Here is a 21,047-nt window from a genome sequence, read left to right as displayed (position 1 = left end):
ATCAGCGTTACGGGTTCAAGTTTGCATGTGCGAGAAGTGGTCCTGAAAATCTACCAAAAAATAATTGAAGATAAATAAGATAGAATAACAGCTCTGTTTCAAATTGACACAGATGTCATTATGATTGTTTTTTTGTCAACTTAGAGAAAAGTGAATTAATCTATCTGATCAAAAGGCCGGTTTTACAAAACCGTCTATGTTCCGTGTGTTAAAATGATTTGTGAGCCGGAAATGGATACAAATGTCAACAGTGTGTGTTTGTGACAGTTTAACATATTGAAAAGACTTGCATTGTAGAATGAGTGGTCATGTTGGTGACCTAAATGAGAAACAAGCAAAAGCATTACAGAAAGTAATTATTTAATTTCGCTAAATATATCGGAGTTGACTGTGTTGCCCCTCTTCATTTTTCCTTTATAGACAACCAATAATAATTTATCTGATAAACTTTTAATGTATCATGTTTTTACATTTTTGATAGACTTGTATTTAAGAAGACAATCGTCTTGGATCCATGTTTCTTTAGATAAATTTTGAATAAATAAAAATAAAGTAACATTTTACGTTACTTTATGAACAGTAATCTGAGATTACTCTGACATTCAACGGCTGTTTTGCCAGACAAGCTGGGGCTGTGGGACGTCAGAGCTTGTCCAATATCAAAAAGTGGATATTTGCCCGTCCAAAATAAATGCGCTGCTTCATCGCTTCTGGTGCCAACTAACGGCCTTGGAATTATATAAATCGGGTATCAATTTGTTCATTTTTCATTTATCTCTTCATTTTATGTAAGCCTCACCTACCTGTCACCCTTAAAATATTTTCTTATATTCAAACAGTTTTCACAGTGACCCATCGTTTCAGACATTTTTACTTTTACTTTCAAATGGACGTCAAGCTACGAGAGAATTCGCGACCTCAAGATGCAAATATGCAAATATTTGTTTTTTTCACCTCCTTTACAAGAGATCGGTATTTAACATTTAGTAGCCAACCACGATTTTTCACCTGCTTTAAAGGAGATCGGTATTAAGCATTTAGTAGCCAACTATGATAACAGTCGGAAGCTCTCAGACATTTAGATTACTTGAATCGTAAATAAACAAGATGTTAGATTATGGTCATTTGCATATATCATCAGTTCTTTCTCGTGGTCACGTGATAATCTTTGAAAATGAAAGTCAAAATGCAGAAATTGATGGGTCACTGTGAAAACTGTTTGAATATGGAAAAATTAAGGTTGGCAGGTAGGCGAAGCTTACATCATGTACATAAATGAAGAGATAAATGAAAAATGAACAAATTGATACCTGATTTATATAATTCCAAAGCCGTTAGATGGCACCTGAAGCAATGAAGCAGTGCATCTATTTTGGATGGTCAAATATCCACTTTTTGATATAGGACGAGCTCTGACGTCCCACGGCCCAAGCTTGTCTGACAAAACAGCCGTTGCACCTCAGAGTAATCTTGGACTAAGCTATTGGGTGAAAAATTTTGATGCTACATGTATACATGTATATATATATATATATATATATATCTACTGCATGGAGTATTCAGTTTATTAGAATTTAATAGGTTGGTCATCCTCCATTCAGTTGTACAGGAATGGTAGATTCACATACCTTCAGAGCATACATTTGTAAATACTTTCTAAATTGCCCTGTAGAAAGATGATCCTGAAAATTACTGAAACTTAAAATGTGTAGGGATACTATATAATATAAAAAAGAAGATTTGGTATGATTGCCAATGAGACAACTATCCACAAAAGACCAAAATGGCACAGACACCGTACGGCCTTCAACAATGAGCAAAGCCCATACCGCATAGTCAGCTATAAAAGGATAAGACAATGTAAAGCAATTCAAACGAGAAAACTAACGGCCTTATTTATGTAAAAAAAAAAATGAACGAAAAACAAATGTGTAACACATAAACAAACGACAACCACTGAATTACAGGCTCCTGACTTGGGACAGGCACATACACAAATAATGTGGCGGGGTTAAACATGTTATATAGATATGGATACAGGCGTTGAAACTACAAAAGTGAAGGGATACTATTGATACAGGTGTAAATGATGCCATTAAGGTATTGCCTAATTGATGAACATGTACATGATGTACATGTAGACTAGTTCATGCAAGGTACTCAATGTACATGTACTTACTTTTATGTATTGAATTTTCCAACTGAGAAATATGTGCAGATACAGACAGACTATCCTTAAGCAGTTTTGGCTTTGTTCATTGTTGAAGGCTGTAGAGTGACCTATGGGTGATAGTTTCTGTGTCATTTGGTCTCTTGAGAGAGTTGTATCATTGACAATCATACCACATCTTCTTTGCTATATCCTTTAAGAAAGTATGCTTATACATTATAGTAACTGGAATTTGTAATTTGTTTCAGTTCAAAGAAGCAGTTTCAGATTTACTATGTTCAGAACAAGATGATTTCTACCTGCTGAGATGGCTAAGAGGTATATAATATTTAATTAAGGAGTGAGTGTAATATTTTTTTCTGTCTATGAAGAAATAACATAAAAAATTTGGTGCACACTGAATAATGCGCGTAGCGGGTTATTTAACAGTGTGCACCACATTTTTAGCTCACCAAGTGAGCTTTTCCCATCACTTGGCGTCCGGCATCGTTAACTTTTACAAAAATCTTCTCCTCTGAAACTACTGGGCCAAATTTAACCAAACTTGGTCACAATCATCATTGGGGTATCTAGTTTAAAAAACGTGTTCGGTTACCCGGCCAACCAACCAAGATGGCTGCGATGGCTAAAAATAGAACATAGGGGTCAAATGCAGTTTTTGGCTTATAACTCTGAAACCGAAGCATTTAGAGCAAATCTGACAGGGATTAAATTGTTTATCAAGTTAAGATCTATCTGCCCTGAAATTTTCAGACGAATCGGACAACCGGTTGTTGGGTTGCTGCCCCTGAATTGGCAATTTTAAGGAAATTTTGCCGTTATATGGTTATTATCTTGAATATTATTATAGATAGAGATAAACTGTAAACAACAATAATGTTCAGCAAAGTAAGATTTACAAATAAGTCAACATGACCGAAATGTTCAGTTGACCCATATAGGAGTTATTGCCCTTTATAGTCAATTTTTAACCATTTTTCGTAAATCTTAGTAATCTTTTACAAAAATCTTCTCCTCTGAAACTACATTTTTTGTACTAGGCCAAATTAATCCAAATGTATCCACAATCATCTTTGGGGTATCTAGTTTTAAAAATGTGTCCGATGACCCGGCCATCCAACCAAGATGGCTGCCATGGCTAAAAATAGAACATAGGTGTAAAATGCAGTTTTTGGCTTATAACTCAAAAACCAAAGCGTTTAGAGCAAATCTGACATCGGGTTAAATTGTTTATCAGGTCAAGATCTATCTGCCCTGAAATTTTCAGATGAATCGGACAACCTGTTGTTGGGTTCCTGCCCCTGAATTGGTAATTTTAAGGAAATTTTACTGTTTTTGGTTATTATCTTGAAAATTATTATAGATAGAAATAAACTGTAAAAAGCAATAATGTTCAGCAAAGTAAGATTTACAAATAAGTCAACATGACCGAAATGGTCAGTTGACCCATATAGGAGTTATTGCCCTTTATAGTCAATTTTTAACCATTTTTCGTAAATCTTAGTAATCTTTTACAAAAATCTTCTCCTCTGAAACTACAGGGCCAAATTAATCCAAACTTATCCACAATCATCTTTGGGGTATCTAGTTTAAAAAATGTGTCCGATGACCCGGCCATCCAACCAAGATGGCCGCCATGGCTAAAAATAGAACATAGGGGTAAAATGCAGTTTTTGGCTTATAACTCAAAACCCAAAGCATTTAGAGCAAATCTTACCGGGTTAAATTGTTTATCAGGTCAAGATCTATCTGCCTCAAAATTTTCAGATGAATCGGACAACCCGTTGTTGGGTTGCTGCCCCTGAATTGGTAATTTTAAGGAAATTTTGCTGTTTTTGGTTATTGTCTTGAATATTATTATAGATAGAGATAAACTGTAAACAGCAATAATGTTCAGCAAAGTAAGATTTACAAATAAGTCAACATGACCGAAATAGTCAGTTGACCCATATAGGAGTTATTGCCCTTTATAGTCAATTTTTAACCATTTTTCGTAAATCTTAGTAATCTTTTACAAAAATCTTCTCCTCTGAAACTACAGGGCCAAATTGATCCAAACTTATCCACAATCATCTTTGGGGTATTTAGTTTAAAAAATGTGTCCGATGACCCGGCCATCCAACCAAGATGGCCACCATGGCTAAAAATAGAACATAGGGGTAAAATGCAGTTTTTGGCTTATAACTCAAAAACCAAAGCGTTTAGAGCAAATCTGACATGGGGTTAAATTGTTTATCAGGTCAAGATCTATCTGCCCCGAAATTTTCAGATGAATCGGACAACCTGTTGTTGGGTAGCTGCCCCTGAATTGGTAATTTTAAGGAAATTTTGCTGTTTTTGGTTATTGTCTTGAATATTATTATAGATAGAGATAAACTAAACAGCAATAATGTTCAGCAAAGTAAGATTTACAAATAAGTCAACATGACTGAAATGGTCAATTGACCCCCTAAGGAGTTATTGTCCTTTATAGTCAATTTTCATCAATTTTTATAAAATTTGTAAATTTTTACTAACATTTTCCACTGAAACTACTGGGCCAAGTTCATTATAGATAGAGATAATTGTAAGCAGCAAGGATGGTCAGTAAAGTAAGATGTACAAACACATCACCATCACCAAAATACAATTTTGTCATGAATCCATCTGCTTCCTTTGTTTAATAGTCACATAGACCAAGGTGAGCGACACAGGCTCTTTAGAGCCTCTAGTTTTATGTTATTTCGAATAGACAGAAAAATTTACAGTTATTTCTTATAATTTAATTCTAAATTCCATTTTAAACTGTAGAAAACCATGAAAAAACGTTGATGACGTCACGGTCACATGTAAATTATGTCTATGGGCTCATAACAAAATAACGTCAGCCAATCAGAAGACGTGTTACATCCAAAATTAAATTATAAAAAAATAGAACAGATACAGATACTTTTTATTCTAGTTTTTTTCCTTGATTGATATCTCATAAACCTTTTTTTATCACAAAGAAAAAAAGATACTGTATGATCATTAAGGATTTGATGATTCAGTTGGTACACTTGCTTTATTTGTAACCAGATCGGTTTTAGAATGAAAAATGTATATTGTGATTAATGCTGGAAGCATCAGATTTAGAATAAATTTTAATGCATACAGTGTTAATAGATTGTTAATAAAATTTCCATAATTAATTTTATTAATTTAATGTATTATTAATATTTCAGCCAGAAATTTTGATTTGAAGAAGTCTGAACTCATGTTTAGAAATGTAAGTAACCTTTTTAATTGTCAAAAACTCTTCAATTTGTAATCCTTTTGGGCATAGTAAAATATTTTTTTCAGAAATTTGTTACTGTAAGTACATTTATTATTATTGTTATTGTTTAACTATGTACAATAAATACTAACAGGAATTGCTGCATATAGATTATGCTATCAAACATGTCAAATTGGAAAATGTTTTTATTTTAATTTTACAGTAATAAAAACACATAACAGAATTTACAGCATTTTATGAATTTATGTGTAAGTTGTTGATATATTTAGTAGGTCCAATACTTTATAACTTCAATGATAGTAATTATATCATATTATATATTTATTATTACATATTATATATTTATTATTACATACTTTATATTTATTATTACATATTATATATTTATTATTACATATTATATATTTATTATTACATATTATATATTTATTATTACATATTATATATTTATTATTACATATTACATATATATATTTATTATTACATATTATATATTATATATTTATTATTACATGTTATATATTATATATTTATTATTACATATTATATATTTATTATTACATATTATATATTATATATTTATAATTACATATTATATATTATATATTTATTATTACATATTATATGTTATATATTTATTATTACATATTATATATTACATGTATATATTTATTATTACTAATTATATATATTTTAGCACATTGAATGGAGGAAGAAAGTGTCAGCAGATAAGATTTTACAGGATTACACAGAACCTGAAGTCTTAAAGAAATACTTCACAGGAGGTCTGCATGGGTTTAGTAAAGATGGCTCTCCAATCTGGATCGATCCATTTGGAAATATTGATTTAAAAGGTAATACCAGGTTGAGTCTCATTGTCTGGTTATAATAAATTGGCTATTAGATATTTCAAGTTTTTAATCGCCCAGATAATTATTAAAAAAAGTTTTTTTTATAAAGAAAATAAAAAATCTGAAGTCAGCAACAAATTTTAAAAATATTTTGATACTGTATAGTGGGTTATTTTCACGGGATGTAAATTTTCGCTCATTTTCAAGGACAACATAATTGCCAAAATAAATTCAGCCAATTTCAAAGTGTACCTTGAAAGGTATTGATAAAAGTTTTGTATCCGCCAAAATATTTTGTATACCATGTATACCTTATTCAAGGTAAATGGCGAAATTTTACACCCGCGAAAATAACCCGCTGTACGCAGGGATTTCCATGGATGAAAATTGAACCATGGAGGAAATTTCACCATCACAAACCGTGCGTACGCCGTACATAGTCCGAGATTACTCTGACGTCCAACAGCTGTTTTGTCAGACAAGCTGGGGCCGTGGGACGTCAGAGCTCGTCCCATATCAAAAAGTGGATATTTGCCCACCCAAAATAGATGCGCTGCTTCGTCGCTTCTGGTGCCGACTGACGGCCTTGGAATTATATAAATCGGGCATCAATCTGTTCATTTTTCATCTATCTTTTCATTTATGTAAGTTTCACCTACCTGCCAACTTTTATTTTTCCATATTTTAACAGTTTTCACAGAGACCCATCGATTTCTGCATTTTGACTTTCACTTTCAAATGGACGTCAAGTTACGAGAGAGTTCGTGGCCTCGAGACTCAAATATGCAAATTTTGTAGGAGATCGATGTATAACATTTAGTAGCCAACCACGATTTTTCACCTCCTTTACAGGAGATCGGTATTAAGCATTTAGTTCCGACCACGAGAACAATCGGAAGCTCTCGGACATTTAGATAACTTGCATCGTAAATGAAGGAGGTGTTCATTATGGTCATTTGCATAAATCATCACTGTTTTCTCGTGGTCACGTGATAATCTTTGAAAATGAAAGGCAAAATGCAGAAATCGATGGGTCTCTGTGAAAACTGTTAAAATATGGAAAAATAAAGGTTGGCAGGTAGGTGAATCTTACATAAATGAAAAGATAAATGAAAAATGAACAGATTGATGCCCGATTTATATAATTCCAAGGCCGTCAGTCGGCACCAGAAGCGACGAAGCAGCGCATCTATTTTGGGTGGGCAAATATCCACTTTTTGATATGGGACGAGCTCTGACGTCCCACGGCCCCAGCTTGTCTGGCAAAACAGCCGTTGGACGTCAGAGTAATCTCGGACTACGCCGTACAGTGAAGCGTGATCGAAAGTATACCATCCCTCCACATAAGGATTGGTGAACATGCTAACTCATTGCTTATTTAAATTATATTTATTTGAATTGTCATTGTAAATAGAAGTATAACTTCAAAGGCCAAGCCTTCATGCCCCCCACTTTAGTCGAGAATGACCAAAAGCTGTCAAGAAGGTCCACATGTAGTTTTCTTGCTATTTTGGTAATTGTTATGGGGGTTAAAAATCATGTAGAGCTTATTTTTCGTACGGGTTATGTAAAATGTTAAAGAGATTTGTAAAGCAAACGTTGACAAATGAAAAGGTTTTTAAGGATTTTATCCATGTTATCTAGCAAATTGATGCTATGCAACATGCATCTTTCGAGTCTGAATAGAAACCGGAAATGCGGATGTATCAATTTGATTGTAAACTACGAAATGAATTCAGAATTACGATACAACATTTTTTTACAGGAAATAAAGTTTTTATTTTTTAACTTTTAAAGTTATTCTATATTATCGTTCCAATACAGCAGTTTTCGAGTTATTTGCGATGAAATAATAATAACTGTTTTTCGTCTTATTTTGTACTTCTCAAAAAAGGGGGGTGTCGATTGCGTAAGTCAAAAAAAAGCATCTGTGTGACTTTTTAAACTTTTTTCTTTGTAACTGGGATTATTAATTTATTTATTTAATCTAAATTATCATAGAATTTGCGGAAACTTAGTTAAACAATTCGACAAATGAATCGTTTATCTTCAGATTGCATTCTCCTGTCTGGTTTGTTGATCTACCTGTACAAGCTCAGGTACAAGTGATTAGCGATCTTAATCCGGATATCCCTCAGGTGTTAGAACTGTATTGGATTATAATATAAAAAAAGCCTGAGGGTTATGCAATTACATGCATTTGATTATAATTGCTAAAAAAATGGTGTCGGGCTATTAAAACAATAACAGTTTTGAACGATGGCGGAAGACAATTTAACGATGGCGCAGGTCATTTGACGATGGCGCAAGACATTTGAACAATGGCGCAAGACATTTGAACGATGGCGGGGCGCCATCAATAAACAGGCCATGGAGATCCCTGTGTACGGTCATAATAACAAACATCAAATACTGACTATTAAAGTTTGAGACTAGAGACAGTCATATGAATGTGTGGCTGGGTTAATAAAGTATTTTTTAAACATCTCAGCCCTCCCTCTTTTTAACCTTATATATGTCATTTGTTACTGTATGTATAGAATGCCTTCTTTATTTTCAGGTTTATTGAGATCAGCCAAAAAATCTGATGCTGTTTTGAGTAAAGTTTATATACTGGAGAAGTTATACAGTGTGATGTTCAAAGAACAAACACAAAAGGTAACAAAATACATTAAATATAAAAATAAGAAGATGAGGTATGATTGTCAATTAGACAACTCTCCTCCAACATTGTCCAAAGACTAAATGGGATAGAAGTTTATAACTGTAGTTCACAGTACTGCCTTCAACTATGAGCAAAACACATACTGTATAGTCAGCTATAAAAGGCCCAAAAATGACAGTGTAAAAATTATTACCTCAATCAATTACATGCAGAAGCAGTATAATAGACAACTTTCGAGTTCGATGCATTTCCGTCAAAAACTCTGGTTTTAGTGAACGTCAGTTGTGCGTTTAGGGGCGTCGTCACTTCCATTCCAATGTTGAGCGAGTGGTTGGAAAACTATAATTCTATATTGTACGAATTATTCGGCAAATTGAATTCTCAAAATTGACAATCAACACTTCTGTCATTAGGGAATTGCCATTAAGTACCTACAGAACAATCATTATTTCTAGTTTATCCTGCACAATGACGATCACTAAGACGCTTGATGAACGATAATAGTGCAGGGATACAGGCGCCCCCCTCTATCTGGTAAATGACGTCATAAAGGCGCGTATAATTGACGAGTTTGTTCCGGTGACCGACGAACTCGAAAGTGGTCTATTGGTCTTGTTGAGAAATAATACAAGATGTCCAGTGACAAATGTTTGACTATGTATTAGTAAGGTGTATATTTTGTAGGTGGGTTCTAGAGTAGACCAAGTGGTAGTTATATATGATTTAGAGAACTGTAGCAGGAGACATCTATGGAAACCTGGTGAGTATATGCTAAAAGACAGAAAATTGTATGTTCAAGCTGTATAAATATACTTTGGGAAAGATGGAGAAATACTTAAAATTAATATAATTTCCATTGGAAATATTTATAACAGTCTCCAAAAAAGATTTTAAAATTATTTGACTTATGACCACTGATCTTTTCTTTGAAACCTGTAATCATTAGTAATTAATTCTTAAGTGAGTAATACTTGATCATACTTGTAAACAGAAAAAATAGTATTAAAATTGGCAAATGTGTGATTAGTTTGGTTTTAATCTACTAAGGCTCTAGCTTTATTTTCCTATTTTTAGGTCTTGATTGTTTCTGTGAAATAGTTGCCATGGTTGAAGATAATTATCCTGAAACTCTTAAAATAGCTTTTGTTATTAATGGTAAGTAAAATGCATTGTTTTATTAGTTATAATATAGGTAGACAATTGAGTGGTCTAAAATCTCATGAAGATTTTGACCCCAACTATTTTGTATTGTTATAGGTAGAAAACTGATGTTTAAAAAGCTCCTTGTGAATATATCTAATGAACAAAAATTTTAAACTAAAATAGATATCACCAAGCATGCGATTAAAAAGCTTATGTGATACTTATAGATTATCGTTAGTCATCTCAATGAGATTGATTTTCCTGCTTGAATCGGTGTTGTTTATTGATATTTTACATATGGAGACATTGTTAATTTCATTGACAACCAGTCAACCACACATACGCCCTTAGTTTCTAGCAATAATATTTAAGAACACTCTAATGTGCTGATAAAGGAAATTATCAGTCAGTAAGATCAAAGGAAAATTTCGAAAAATAGCGATATACTACGAATATATGTAAAAGCAGAAGTAAATAACAAAAAATACAAAACTTCAAAGGTTGCCAATAATTGCTTGGATTCACTTCATTTGAACTTTTGTGGATAGTTATATCATACTCAATCCCTTTATTTTTGTATAAGATAAACTTCCACTTCCTTTGGTTTCTGGTGGACAGTTGTAATACAGCATCATCTTATTTTTTTACAATTAAGATAATGAGCAATACATTATGGTACCCATCAAGTGTTTGATAAACTCTGCTAAGATACAAGTACTCAAATTTTGTATGTCAGACAGGTATTTCGCCTTCAAAAGACTCATCAGTGACATTTTAATCAAAAAAGTTTATAAAGGCCAAATAAAGTACAAAGATGAAGAGTATTGAGCAAAGATAAAGTTAATATAAAATTGAGAATTAAAATGGGGAATATGTCAAAGAAACAACAACCTGACCAAAGAGTAAACAACAGTGTAATATAAAAAAGAAGATGTGGTATGATTGCCAATGAGACAACTATCCACAAAAGACCAAAATGACACAGACATTAACAACTATAGGTCACCGTACGGCCTTCAACAATGAGCAAAGCCCATACCGCATAGTCAGCTATAATAGGCCCCGATAAGACAATGTAAAACAATTCAAACGAGAAAACTAACGGCCTTATTTATGTTAAAAAATTGAACGAAAAACAAATATGTAACACATAAACAGACTAAGGCAACCAATGGATCTTCAACACAGTGAGAAAATCCCCCACCCCGAGGTAGTCCTCAGCTGGGCCCTACTGTATTTTTTACTACATGTATGATATTGATTACTTTTATATTATTAGCTCCAAGAATATTTCCTGTGATATTTCATCTAGTCAAACCATTCCTTGCTGAAGAAACTGCCAAAAAAATACATATCTTTGGAAGTAAGTCTTTTCATATTTCAAAACAAAAGAAGTAAGGATTTAAGTCCTCAAGAACCTGCTTCATGAAAAACACCTGCCATGATGTCAAAAGTCTGGAAAATTATTTGCTGTTACTGGTAACGTTGTTCACTACTCTGTTTCAAAATAACAAGCTTTTGAAAAGAGAGTTATGATAGTTTATAATGAATAATGGAGCTAAAAATACATAAAACTAGATTAGGATCTGGATTCCAAATATTTAACAAAAAGTCAAAAACAAGTGTAGCAAACATCCTTAAAATAATTTATGTTGAAGACAATGACTACCTCAGTACTTTTATGTAGATACTTTAAGTGTTGATCAATATGACAGAAACTAAACAAGTTAACCGAAAGGTTGCTTTCACCTAGTTCAGAGATTACATACACTGAAATCAGAGGTTGGGTAATCCAAGTTTAGAGTTAACTTATACTTTTTTGAGACTTGTGTGTATTGTTTATTTAAGGTCCTGAACATCAATGAAATAAATGCCACTGGATATTAAGCAACTAACAATCAATCAATCAATTATTAAGGATTCTAATGCAACAACGTTTGTAACGTTTATTTTGATTGGATAACGTCACTTTCTTACATGGCATCAATTGACAATTGATGCTATGGGACGTACGCGCAAGCGCAGAAGGCATATGACAGATTTTAAATACATGTTTTAACGTTGTTTTCTGTCAGTTTCATTAGAATGGAGATAACAATATTGTATTTTAAGCTCCGACGGCATCAATTTGTGATTTGATGGTCGCAAATACCCGTTTACTGTCTCTGCTAACGCGTCGCCAGTTAACTTAATTTGCGACCATCAAATCCCCAATTGATGCCGTCGGAGCTTAAAATACAATAAAGTTATCTCCTAAATGACTGTAATATTGTTTCTGTCAATGAAGAAATAATGTAAAAAATGTAGTGCACATAGAATAACATGACTTTGTATAGTTGAAAAAAATATTACAGTCCTTCCTTATAATTTAATTCTAAATTGCATTTTAAACTGGAGTAAATCATTAAAATTGTTGATGACATCACGGTCATATGACAAAATTAGGTCTATGAGCTGATAAACATAACACTGTCAGCCAATAGAAGACATGTTAACATCTAAAATTAAATTATTATTAGAAAGAGTACCAATGACTTATGTTCAATTGTAGGGAGAATGTCTTCCTTTGAACTAGTTTAAAACAAGGTAAAGATATACCTTATACAACCCATTCATTATAAAATGCAACACCATCATGCTTGTTAGATTTTTATTCAAAGAATATCTTTTATTACCATATCAGATATATCAATTGATGCTAAAGGGAAATAACTCAAAATAACCTAAGTTATTCAAATTTTCTCAAATGAAGGAGTCACTTTTAAAAAAATGGTTATTTATTATAGAGACATTAAAAATTGAAATCTATGCTTATTGTTAAGGAATTAATGTGAGGTTAAACATGAACTGAACCTGTGTTCCTTATTCAAATTTCTATTTCAAAATGAAATGTATTGTAGAGTTTAAAATTGTGAATTACTTCCCTTTGGTCACAATTTTCTATTAAACTTCAGAAATTGCTCATTTTCTACTTCATCTAACAAACTGTAAGTTAAGCATAAACTTATTGATTAAGATAATTATCAAAATGATATTGAGGAATTATATGAAAAATTAGAATTTTAGTTTCTGACAATATACCTAAAGTGTAGCAATCATTTTTTCTGCATGCCTACTTCAGCATTGCCACACATTAATAAAACAACCAGAGGTAGCAATACTCTGTTGTTTTGAGGGATATTTTATCAAGAAAAGAATGATAATGCTTCCCTAAATCATATTTTTTATGGCTAAGAAAAGTGCATCTTTTTTTAGGGTAGCTTTATTTCTACAAGCAAGCAGCTTTTTGTTTGTACACTGAATTTTGCTTCTTACTTGGTATTGATGGCTTGACCATCCAAAATATACTAGTATAGCTGAAATTAGTAACACTTTCCAGTATACCTCAAGAATTTAAAGTATAGTAAACTGGATTCTCATTATTTTATTTTACTGTAGTTGTGAACTGACATTAGGAATCAGTTTACATCAGTGTATAGGGAATTTGAATTGAACAGGCAGTAAAAGCAAAGTTTTATTTACTTTCATTAAGGTGGTATCCAACACCTTTCCAACACCTTAACTAAAATTAATTTGGCTTGTTTAATTTTCATAAAATTTTAACAAAGTATTTACTTTGACCCTTTGACAAAAATATAAAAATTTCAAAAATTTTGAACCAACCGTTTTATCAGAAAAATTACACTGGTTATATAGCAGTTTGAGAAACACTTATTTTGATCATTGAGAAGCTTAATATTCCCTTAACTACACAACGTTATTAAAACGTTTAGATGATTTTACAGAGTTATCTCCCTGTAGTGTTAGGTACCACCTTAACACCTGGTTTTCTTTTTCCTCCTACTGTGGATTCATTATTTTTTTTTCAATTCAATTCAAATCTTTATTGCTATAAAACTACATATTTATAGTATGTGACACAACATAACAAAATGAAAATGAAAAATAACAACAAGATCATTAATATACACAATAAAAGTAAATAGTTTTAAGAGTCCTCTGTCCTCAGTTCAATAGACTGTTTTAAAAAGGATCCTAGCTTATTTACCTGAATGTGTGAAATTGGATTGAGTATATATGTTATTTTAATTTATAAAGTGGATATTCTCATTTATCAAAAAATCAAAATAAACTTTTCTATTATTATGGTTTCTATTACAATATAAAAAGAAATGAAATTCATCTTCAATTTGTTTACAGTTTTTGCATAACCTTTCTTCTCTTGGTATTTTAAGGTATCTTCCCTTTTCTATCAACGGATTATGGTCACTTAATCTAAATTTTGTTATCAGTTTTCTGAATTCAAGTTTTGAGCAAGTTAAATATTCATTGGATACTAATTTAAGTTGATTTCGTGGTTACCCTAGAATCACATTTTTCTAATGTCTACAAATTTTCTATAGGAATGTATGCAGACTTTGGCAAAACCACAAATAGATTGCTTCTGATTTAAAAAAAAATATATAAAAAAGATAGCAAAATTGAATGTGTTTGTAACTTTGTGTTAGTTTTCTTAAAACTAAATATTAGTTTGAAAGACATAATAAAATGTTTTTATCCATGGATTTGAAATGTTCCATCCAAAACATGCAATAATACTCATTTTGATAAGATATATTATTGTTTCTTTTTTGAAGGTAATTATAAAGATGAATTATATAAGTATATAGACAAAGACCAGTTACCTAGTCACTGGGGTGGAACTTGTGTAGATCCTGATGGTGACCCTAAGTGTAGTTCAAAGGTAAGGTCATTTTAAGGAGAAAACTTCATTTCGATGGAACTTAAGTAAATGACCTTAACAAAAGTTTAGGTCAAAGGTTAGTTTTGTTTTAGTTTATATGTTTCTGTTGACTCATTAATATTCGTTGGATCCCAATTTGTGGTGGTTTCATTGGTTCAGGTGAACCACAAATTTAAAATGTTTAATTAGTTACAAATATACTATAACCTTAATTGTATTCAGACATTGGTAAAACCTCAAAATCAAGAATTCAAGAAAATGCAAGTTTTTCTGAATCAGCAAAAATTAATATCCACTAAAATAAATGAATTTGCAGTATTACCCAATGAGATGGAAGTGGAGTCAAAAAGCAACACATAGGTATGCTGTTTCCGGCGTTGGCAGCATCAACAATGTTTTAGTTTGTGATTATGTCTAGTTTATGGTGAACGACAAGTTGTAGGTCAATAATATTTGGTAAACAGTTGTATAAGCATTGGCACATCTCATTTCCATGCAGATTATTTGGCCCTGCCCCCTCAGTTAAATTCTATTGACTTTGAAACTTTTGCTTATTTTACATGTATTAGTTTGTGATAAGGTCAGATTATGGGGAACCACAAGTGGTAGGTCAATGATATTTGGTATGCAGTTGTATAAGCATTGGCATATCTCGTTTCCATGGAGATAATTTGGCTCGGTCCCCTTAGTCATGGTCTTTTGACCTTGAAAAATTTTCTAAGTTATCATGTATTAGTTTGTGATTAGGTCAGTTCAAGGGGAACCATTAGTGGTAGGCCAATGGTAATTGGTATTCAGTTGTATAAGCTTTGGCACATTTTATTCCCATGGAGAATATTTGGCCTTGCCCCTCGATTCACAGTCTAATGGCTTTGAAACTTATCTTAGTTTACATGTACTGTGGATTTATTTATTTTCGTGGGTACCAACTTTCGTGGATTAAGGAAAACTTGCATATTAGTGGATATTTAATTTCGTGGTCTTGCCAAAGTCTGTATACAAGCCTATATAAAATGTGGTATTCGTTGAACATTTAAATTTGTGATTCTCCTGTACCTACGAAAACCACGAAAATTGGTATCCAACGAATAATAATGAATCCACAGTATTAGTTTGTGATTAGATCAGTTTAAGATGTACTGCTTATAGATATAGGAAGATGTGGTGTAAGTGCTTATGTTTAGTTAATGATATTTGGTATGCAAATTTATTGGCATTTGCAAGTATTGTTTCCATGGAGATTAAATAGTCCCACCCCCTCTTCATTGACTTTGAAACTTTTACATAGTTTACAAGTTAATGTTTGTATTTAGATTTGGAAACGACTTATAATAAGTCAATGGTATTTGGTATGCAATTATATTAGCATTGGCACATTTCATTTACATGGAGATTGTTTAGCCATATAACTCAGTCATGGTTCATTGACTTTGAATATTTACATAACTTGTGTAAGATGTTAGAGTATTGCTATTTGGATTTCAACATTTGCATAATCAAAATTGCAAAAAGGCGAGACATATCTCTGTGATAACAGTTTATTATTATTTTGTAGATCTGTCCCGGAGGAGTTGTGCCAAAAGAGTATTATAGGAAATATGATTTAGAGGCTGAGAATTTAACCTCAGTAGAGGTGGGAAGAGGTTCTTCATTACAATTAGATTATACTGTCAAAGTTCCTAATTGTATTATACGGTAAAGTTTGTTAAAACTATTTTCTTTTATTAACTTCCGAAAATGTTAATTTAACCATGTGTCAGATACTTAAATGTTTTTAACTGATTTGATACATTATCAAAGTTAAATTAACCCATTTGGTAGAACTTGAAAATAAAGGATTAAACCACCTATGCTTATTGTCAGCCGGTCAAATTCTTACACACAGATATAGGTCAAGTGGTATATGTTTGAATAACTTGGGAACTTCATATAGCGCTGATGTAATTTATAAGGATGAAGCTTAGGAGCAGATAAATGAAAAGCTCTGAAATTAATGTTACTATAGTGATGAAATTTACTTGTTAAGTAATTGCATGATGGCACTAATAAAATACCTTTTTTTAAACAAAAATAAAATGCACTGCACATAGTTGAAGGATATATTGATTCGATATATATTAAAAAAAAAATTTCCATTTTTAGATGGCAGTTTTCCACTGAAGGGTTTGATATAGGATTTGGTATATATAGAAGGACCAAAGATTCCCGTCAGAAGGCGGGCGACATGGAGGAAATATTCCCCTCCCAGAGAGTCAATAGTCATCTAATACTAGAGGATGGTAGTATAGTTTGTAGTAAGGCAGGCACTTGTAAGTTTTAAGATTGATAAAGTATTGTAAATAATCTTATTTCACAAATACTTTTTTATGCCACACATAGGGGCATTATGTTTTTTATTCTGTTGGTCCATTTGTTTGTTTCTTTCTTCGTATTTCCCCAATTTCAGTTTTGACACTTATTTCATTGTCCACTTAACAAAGAAAGTGATAGTGAGAGTGGGGCATCTGTGTACTATGGACACATTCTTGTTTTTGCTTTATGACAAATATCATTGTACCTGGGAAACTTGAATTTAATATATATAACATTAATTTTCTAACACACTGATTGTCTAGTACCTGCTCCTCTCCATCTGTTATTAGTCCCCTACTGACGAAGTCTAAGGGGACTTTATTCTGTCTTAAAAAACCTTTTCTACAAAATTTTTTTTTGGCTTGTACCAAAGAGGGTGATTTTATATTTGATCTACAGCTTGATTGTGAATTGTAGGGGTAAGCAATTTTCAGATGCTTTTTTTTGCCAATACATGTAGTTTCAAATTTGAATCAATTATACAGTCTTGTAAGCTTCAATTTAATGAAGGTTCAGACTTGTTTTAAGTCTACGATGTAGTACAATCATAATATTTTAGCCATGTGATTACTTAATCTATGCATTCTCAGATTTTCCCTCCAGATTGAAATCTTGTTATCTTTTATTTCAGATATAATTAGGTTTGACAATACGTACAGTTGGACCAGGAGTAAAACAATCCGATATTTAATAGAAGTTCTAGAACCTGAGGATGGTTATAGTATACCAGGGTCATCTAGTAGTCAGTCTTTATCAAGCCAGAATTAGTGGACTGTAACTTATTTCACAAAAAATCTTACAATTACAATTCTTAAGGATGTACTTAGGTGAGGTTTTGGAATTCATGTCAAATTTTCGGACTCCTTGGTATTTTTCCATACAAAACAAGGTAAACTATTTTGCCTCATAACACCCATTTATTTTTTCATATTAGACTAAATAGCTCATGAAAGGTCATTTACCAAATTTTTAGAAGATTCTTAATTTTCTTTCTTTTATTTTGGGACCCAAATAATACCAATGCAAAAAAAAAAAAAAAAAATTGCACAATACTTCTGATAACCTTAAGAGTATCTTTTGATTTATATTTTATCATAATTGCATCATATCTTTGACATTTTGGCTATGATATTAAGAGAAATCCTCTGAATTGTATTGTTCGAAAGTTTCTTTGTGAATAATCATATGACATGATGTTAGTTATAAGCTTGATGAAGTGTTCCAGACAATTATCAATGTTAGTACTAAAATTATAATAAATCACAAATCCAAATGTTAAACAAAGTGAAAATTTTCACAATGCAGGCATGTATGTAAGAAATATTTGTTAAGAAAACCTCAAAATCAAACCAACATGAAAATGCACTTTTTCCTCAATCAATAAAAATTTAACTAAATAGATGTTCATACTTTTTAAATTAAAATATGGTTACATCAAAAATGGTGATGGAATCATTTTCAAAATAATTCATTGTCTCGTATTATCAGTATTATTGTGTAGACAGGCTGCCGAGCTGTAGTGACACATTGTTATTTTTTTATATAGTTTTCTTGTATTGTTGTTGTCTGCATCACACTTGCACAAATTTTCAAAAAGGTCATTGACTTGTGCCCTGCTATTTTAATTTTTTATTAGTGTGATTTTAGGTTTTCCGACCTAAAACATGGACATTGCCATTTCTGCTTAAATTATTTTGAGAATGCCGGCAAAACATTTTGTCCAAGGAATACTCTGACACACATTTTGTGATTATATTTGAAAGAGGTTGACAAATTCCCCAACAATATTTGTAATGACATTATTGTGAAATTACATTTATAAAAATATTATCTTAAGACTTTGACTCGAAAACTTGAAAAAAATTGACAAAGATTTCATTTTAACTGAGGGTTCATAATACAACTTGATAATCTTAATTACTTTTCATTAGTTCTGAACTTTAAAATGCAATAAATCAAAAATCCATGACATTTTTAATTATTATTTTATTAATATTATAGGGTTATTGCATGAATATTGGGGAATATTGTCCCGAGTAGAATTTTATATTGCACGAGCTTGCGAGTGCAATATATGTTCTACGAGGGACAATATTCCCCATTATTCCATATTGGTATTATTTTAGTAGGTTTCTCTATATGAATTGGATTTTGAATAAAAAAGCATATTCACCTGAGAAAGTGTTATTCACCGCGCTAAACGTCACGCGCTTTTACATGCAACGTTATGGTAAAATGTTTCATGTAAAAAAAAAAATTGGTATATGTTTGTCATTAGATACATTTTCTTCTCTCGGACTAAGGAATAAAACAAATACTGTCTTTTGTTTCGGTAAATATGGGGTTTTATTGACTTTTGAAAAACTGATATTCACTTCGGCCGTCGGCCTCAGTGAATATCATTTTTTCAAAAGTCAATAAAACCGCATATTTACCTCATCAAAAGACAGTAATTGTATAATATTCATGCAATAACCCTTTTATTGTATAGCAATATAATATTTAAAAGTAAACATTGGTTTAAACTAAGATTTTGTTGTTGATGACGTCATGAATTTTGAAGATTTATTGCACTAGTTCAATATTAGAATTTATTGCACGCTAACTTTTGGTTACTTTCTGTGGGAAATATCATATTGCTATACAATAATTTGTATTCTTTATATTATATATTCCTTCAACAATTTTGTGATATTTATGTTTTATGTTTTGAATAGTTGATTCAATCAAAACAATTTATTGTAATGTTTTGTTGTGTATCATGTTGATTGTTAATGTCTATAGTCTAGAGCTTTTTATTTAAGGGCTATTCCAGAAAAAAATGTATGGAGGGTTGGAAGGCAGTTTTTGTCAGCACCCGCCACCCAGACAATTGTAATTTAGAATTAAAAACCAATTGTTCAGAGAACAATTGAAGGTCTTTCCACAAGTAAAGATCTATTTTGATATTGAAATATGAAAAATCAGTTTAAAATGTTAGTTCCTATGGCTTTATGATGTATTAATATCAATTAAAATCAAAGGTCAAAATCTAGACCGTCCTATTAACCTATGACCTTGACCTCAATTTCAAGGTCACAAACCAAGGATCTTAAATCTAAAGACCCTAGGTCTTTAATATGTTTGGTTGAAGAGTAATATCACTTTACGGGTAAACCTAAATATAAGATGGGCAAAAACTCCCATTTATTGTTTGCGCACCCTTTCACCCAAAATATACAAGTAAGGACATGTCGCAACTAACAATTTATGAAAAATTATTTGTCGATATGTCATACGGTATTTGAAAATCAGTGAAAATAAGCAAAAATCTAATTTAGAACATGACCTTGACCTTTGACCTTGACCTCATTTTCATTTTTTTGGACCAAGGACCTCAAATCTGAAGACCCTAGGTCTTTATCACTTATGGTTTACCAGTTAGAAATGCATAATACTTATATCATTTACATAAGGGGAAATAACTCTCATATGGAGTCTCTGGAAAGCTTCGGTCCAAATGAATTGCCTAATCCTGAAGATGTAACGAGCAATTTGGTAAAATAAATTTGTCGTAATCTTTTACGGTTGCGAAGGAGTAGTGGCCACAAGAAAAACAGTGTTTGGGGAGATAACTCTTACACTGTAAAGTATTTTGTTACGCGGTTGAACATTTTTAAAGCGTATAAACTATACGATATCATATACCAAATATCTAAGCGACATCTTTTGAAACATCAACAATACGCAAGAAAAAATTTAGGCAGAAGAAAAAAAAAAATAATAATAATTAAAAACCAATTGTTCAGAGAACAATTGAAGGTCTTTCCACTAGTAAAGATCTATTTTGATATTAAAATTTGAAAAATCAGTTTAAAATGTTAGTT

General features: G+C 31.8%; 1 protein-coding gene across 1 annotated transcript; it reads left to right on the top strand.

Annotated features, from left to right (window-relative positions):
• The first annotated feature begins 207 nt into the window (after positions 1–207).
• LOC143076489 (SEC14-like protein 2) lies at positions 208–18,893 on the top strand. The gene is made up of 12 exons (XM_076252296.1): positions 208–352; positions 2,419–2,488; positions 5,374–5,417; positions 6,124–6,280; positions 8,838–8,935; positions 9,627–9,702; positions 10,017–10,097; positions 11,365–11,448; positions 14,723–14,829; positions 16,385–16,524; positions 16,972–17,138; positions 17,813–18,893. The coding sequence occupies exons 1-12, from the start codon at positions 299–301 to the stop codon at positions 17,947–17,949; spliced, it is 1,215 nt and encodes a 404-aa protein (XP_076108411.1). The 5' UTR covers positions 208–298; the 3' UTR covers positions 17,950–18,893.
• Positions 18,894–21,047: the final 2,154 nt, after the last annotated feature.

The sequence above is a fragment of the Mytilus galloprovincialis genome, chromosome 5 (assembly GCF_965363235.1).
Source record: "Mytilus galloprovincialis chromosome 5, xbMytGall1.hap1.1, whole genome shotgun sequence".
In the NCBI taxonomy this organism is placed as follows: domain Eukaryota; kingdom Metazoa; phylum Mollusca; class Bivalvia; order Mytilida; family Mytilidae; genus Mytilus; species Mytilus galloprovincialis.
Note: the sequence above shows the minus strand (reverse complement) of the source record. Positions and strands in the feature narration are given on the sequence as shown.

Coding starts and splice junctions, on each gene's coding strand:
- LOC143076489 (XM_076252296.1), top strand. CDS start 299: ATGAGTGGTCATGTTGGTGACCTAAATGAGAAACAAGCAAAAGCATTA. Junction 10,098..11,364: donor AATAGCTTTTGTTATTAATG/GTAAGTAAAATG, acceptor TTATATTATTAG/CTCCAAGAATATTTCCTGTG. Junction 17,139..17,812: donor TTGTAGTAAGGCAGGCACTT/GTAAGTTTTAAG, acceptor CTTTTATTTCAG/ATATAATTAGGTTTGACAAT.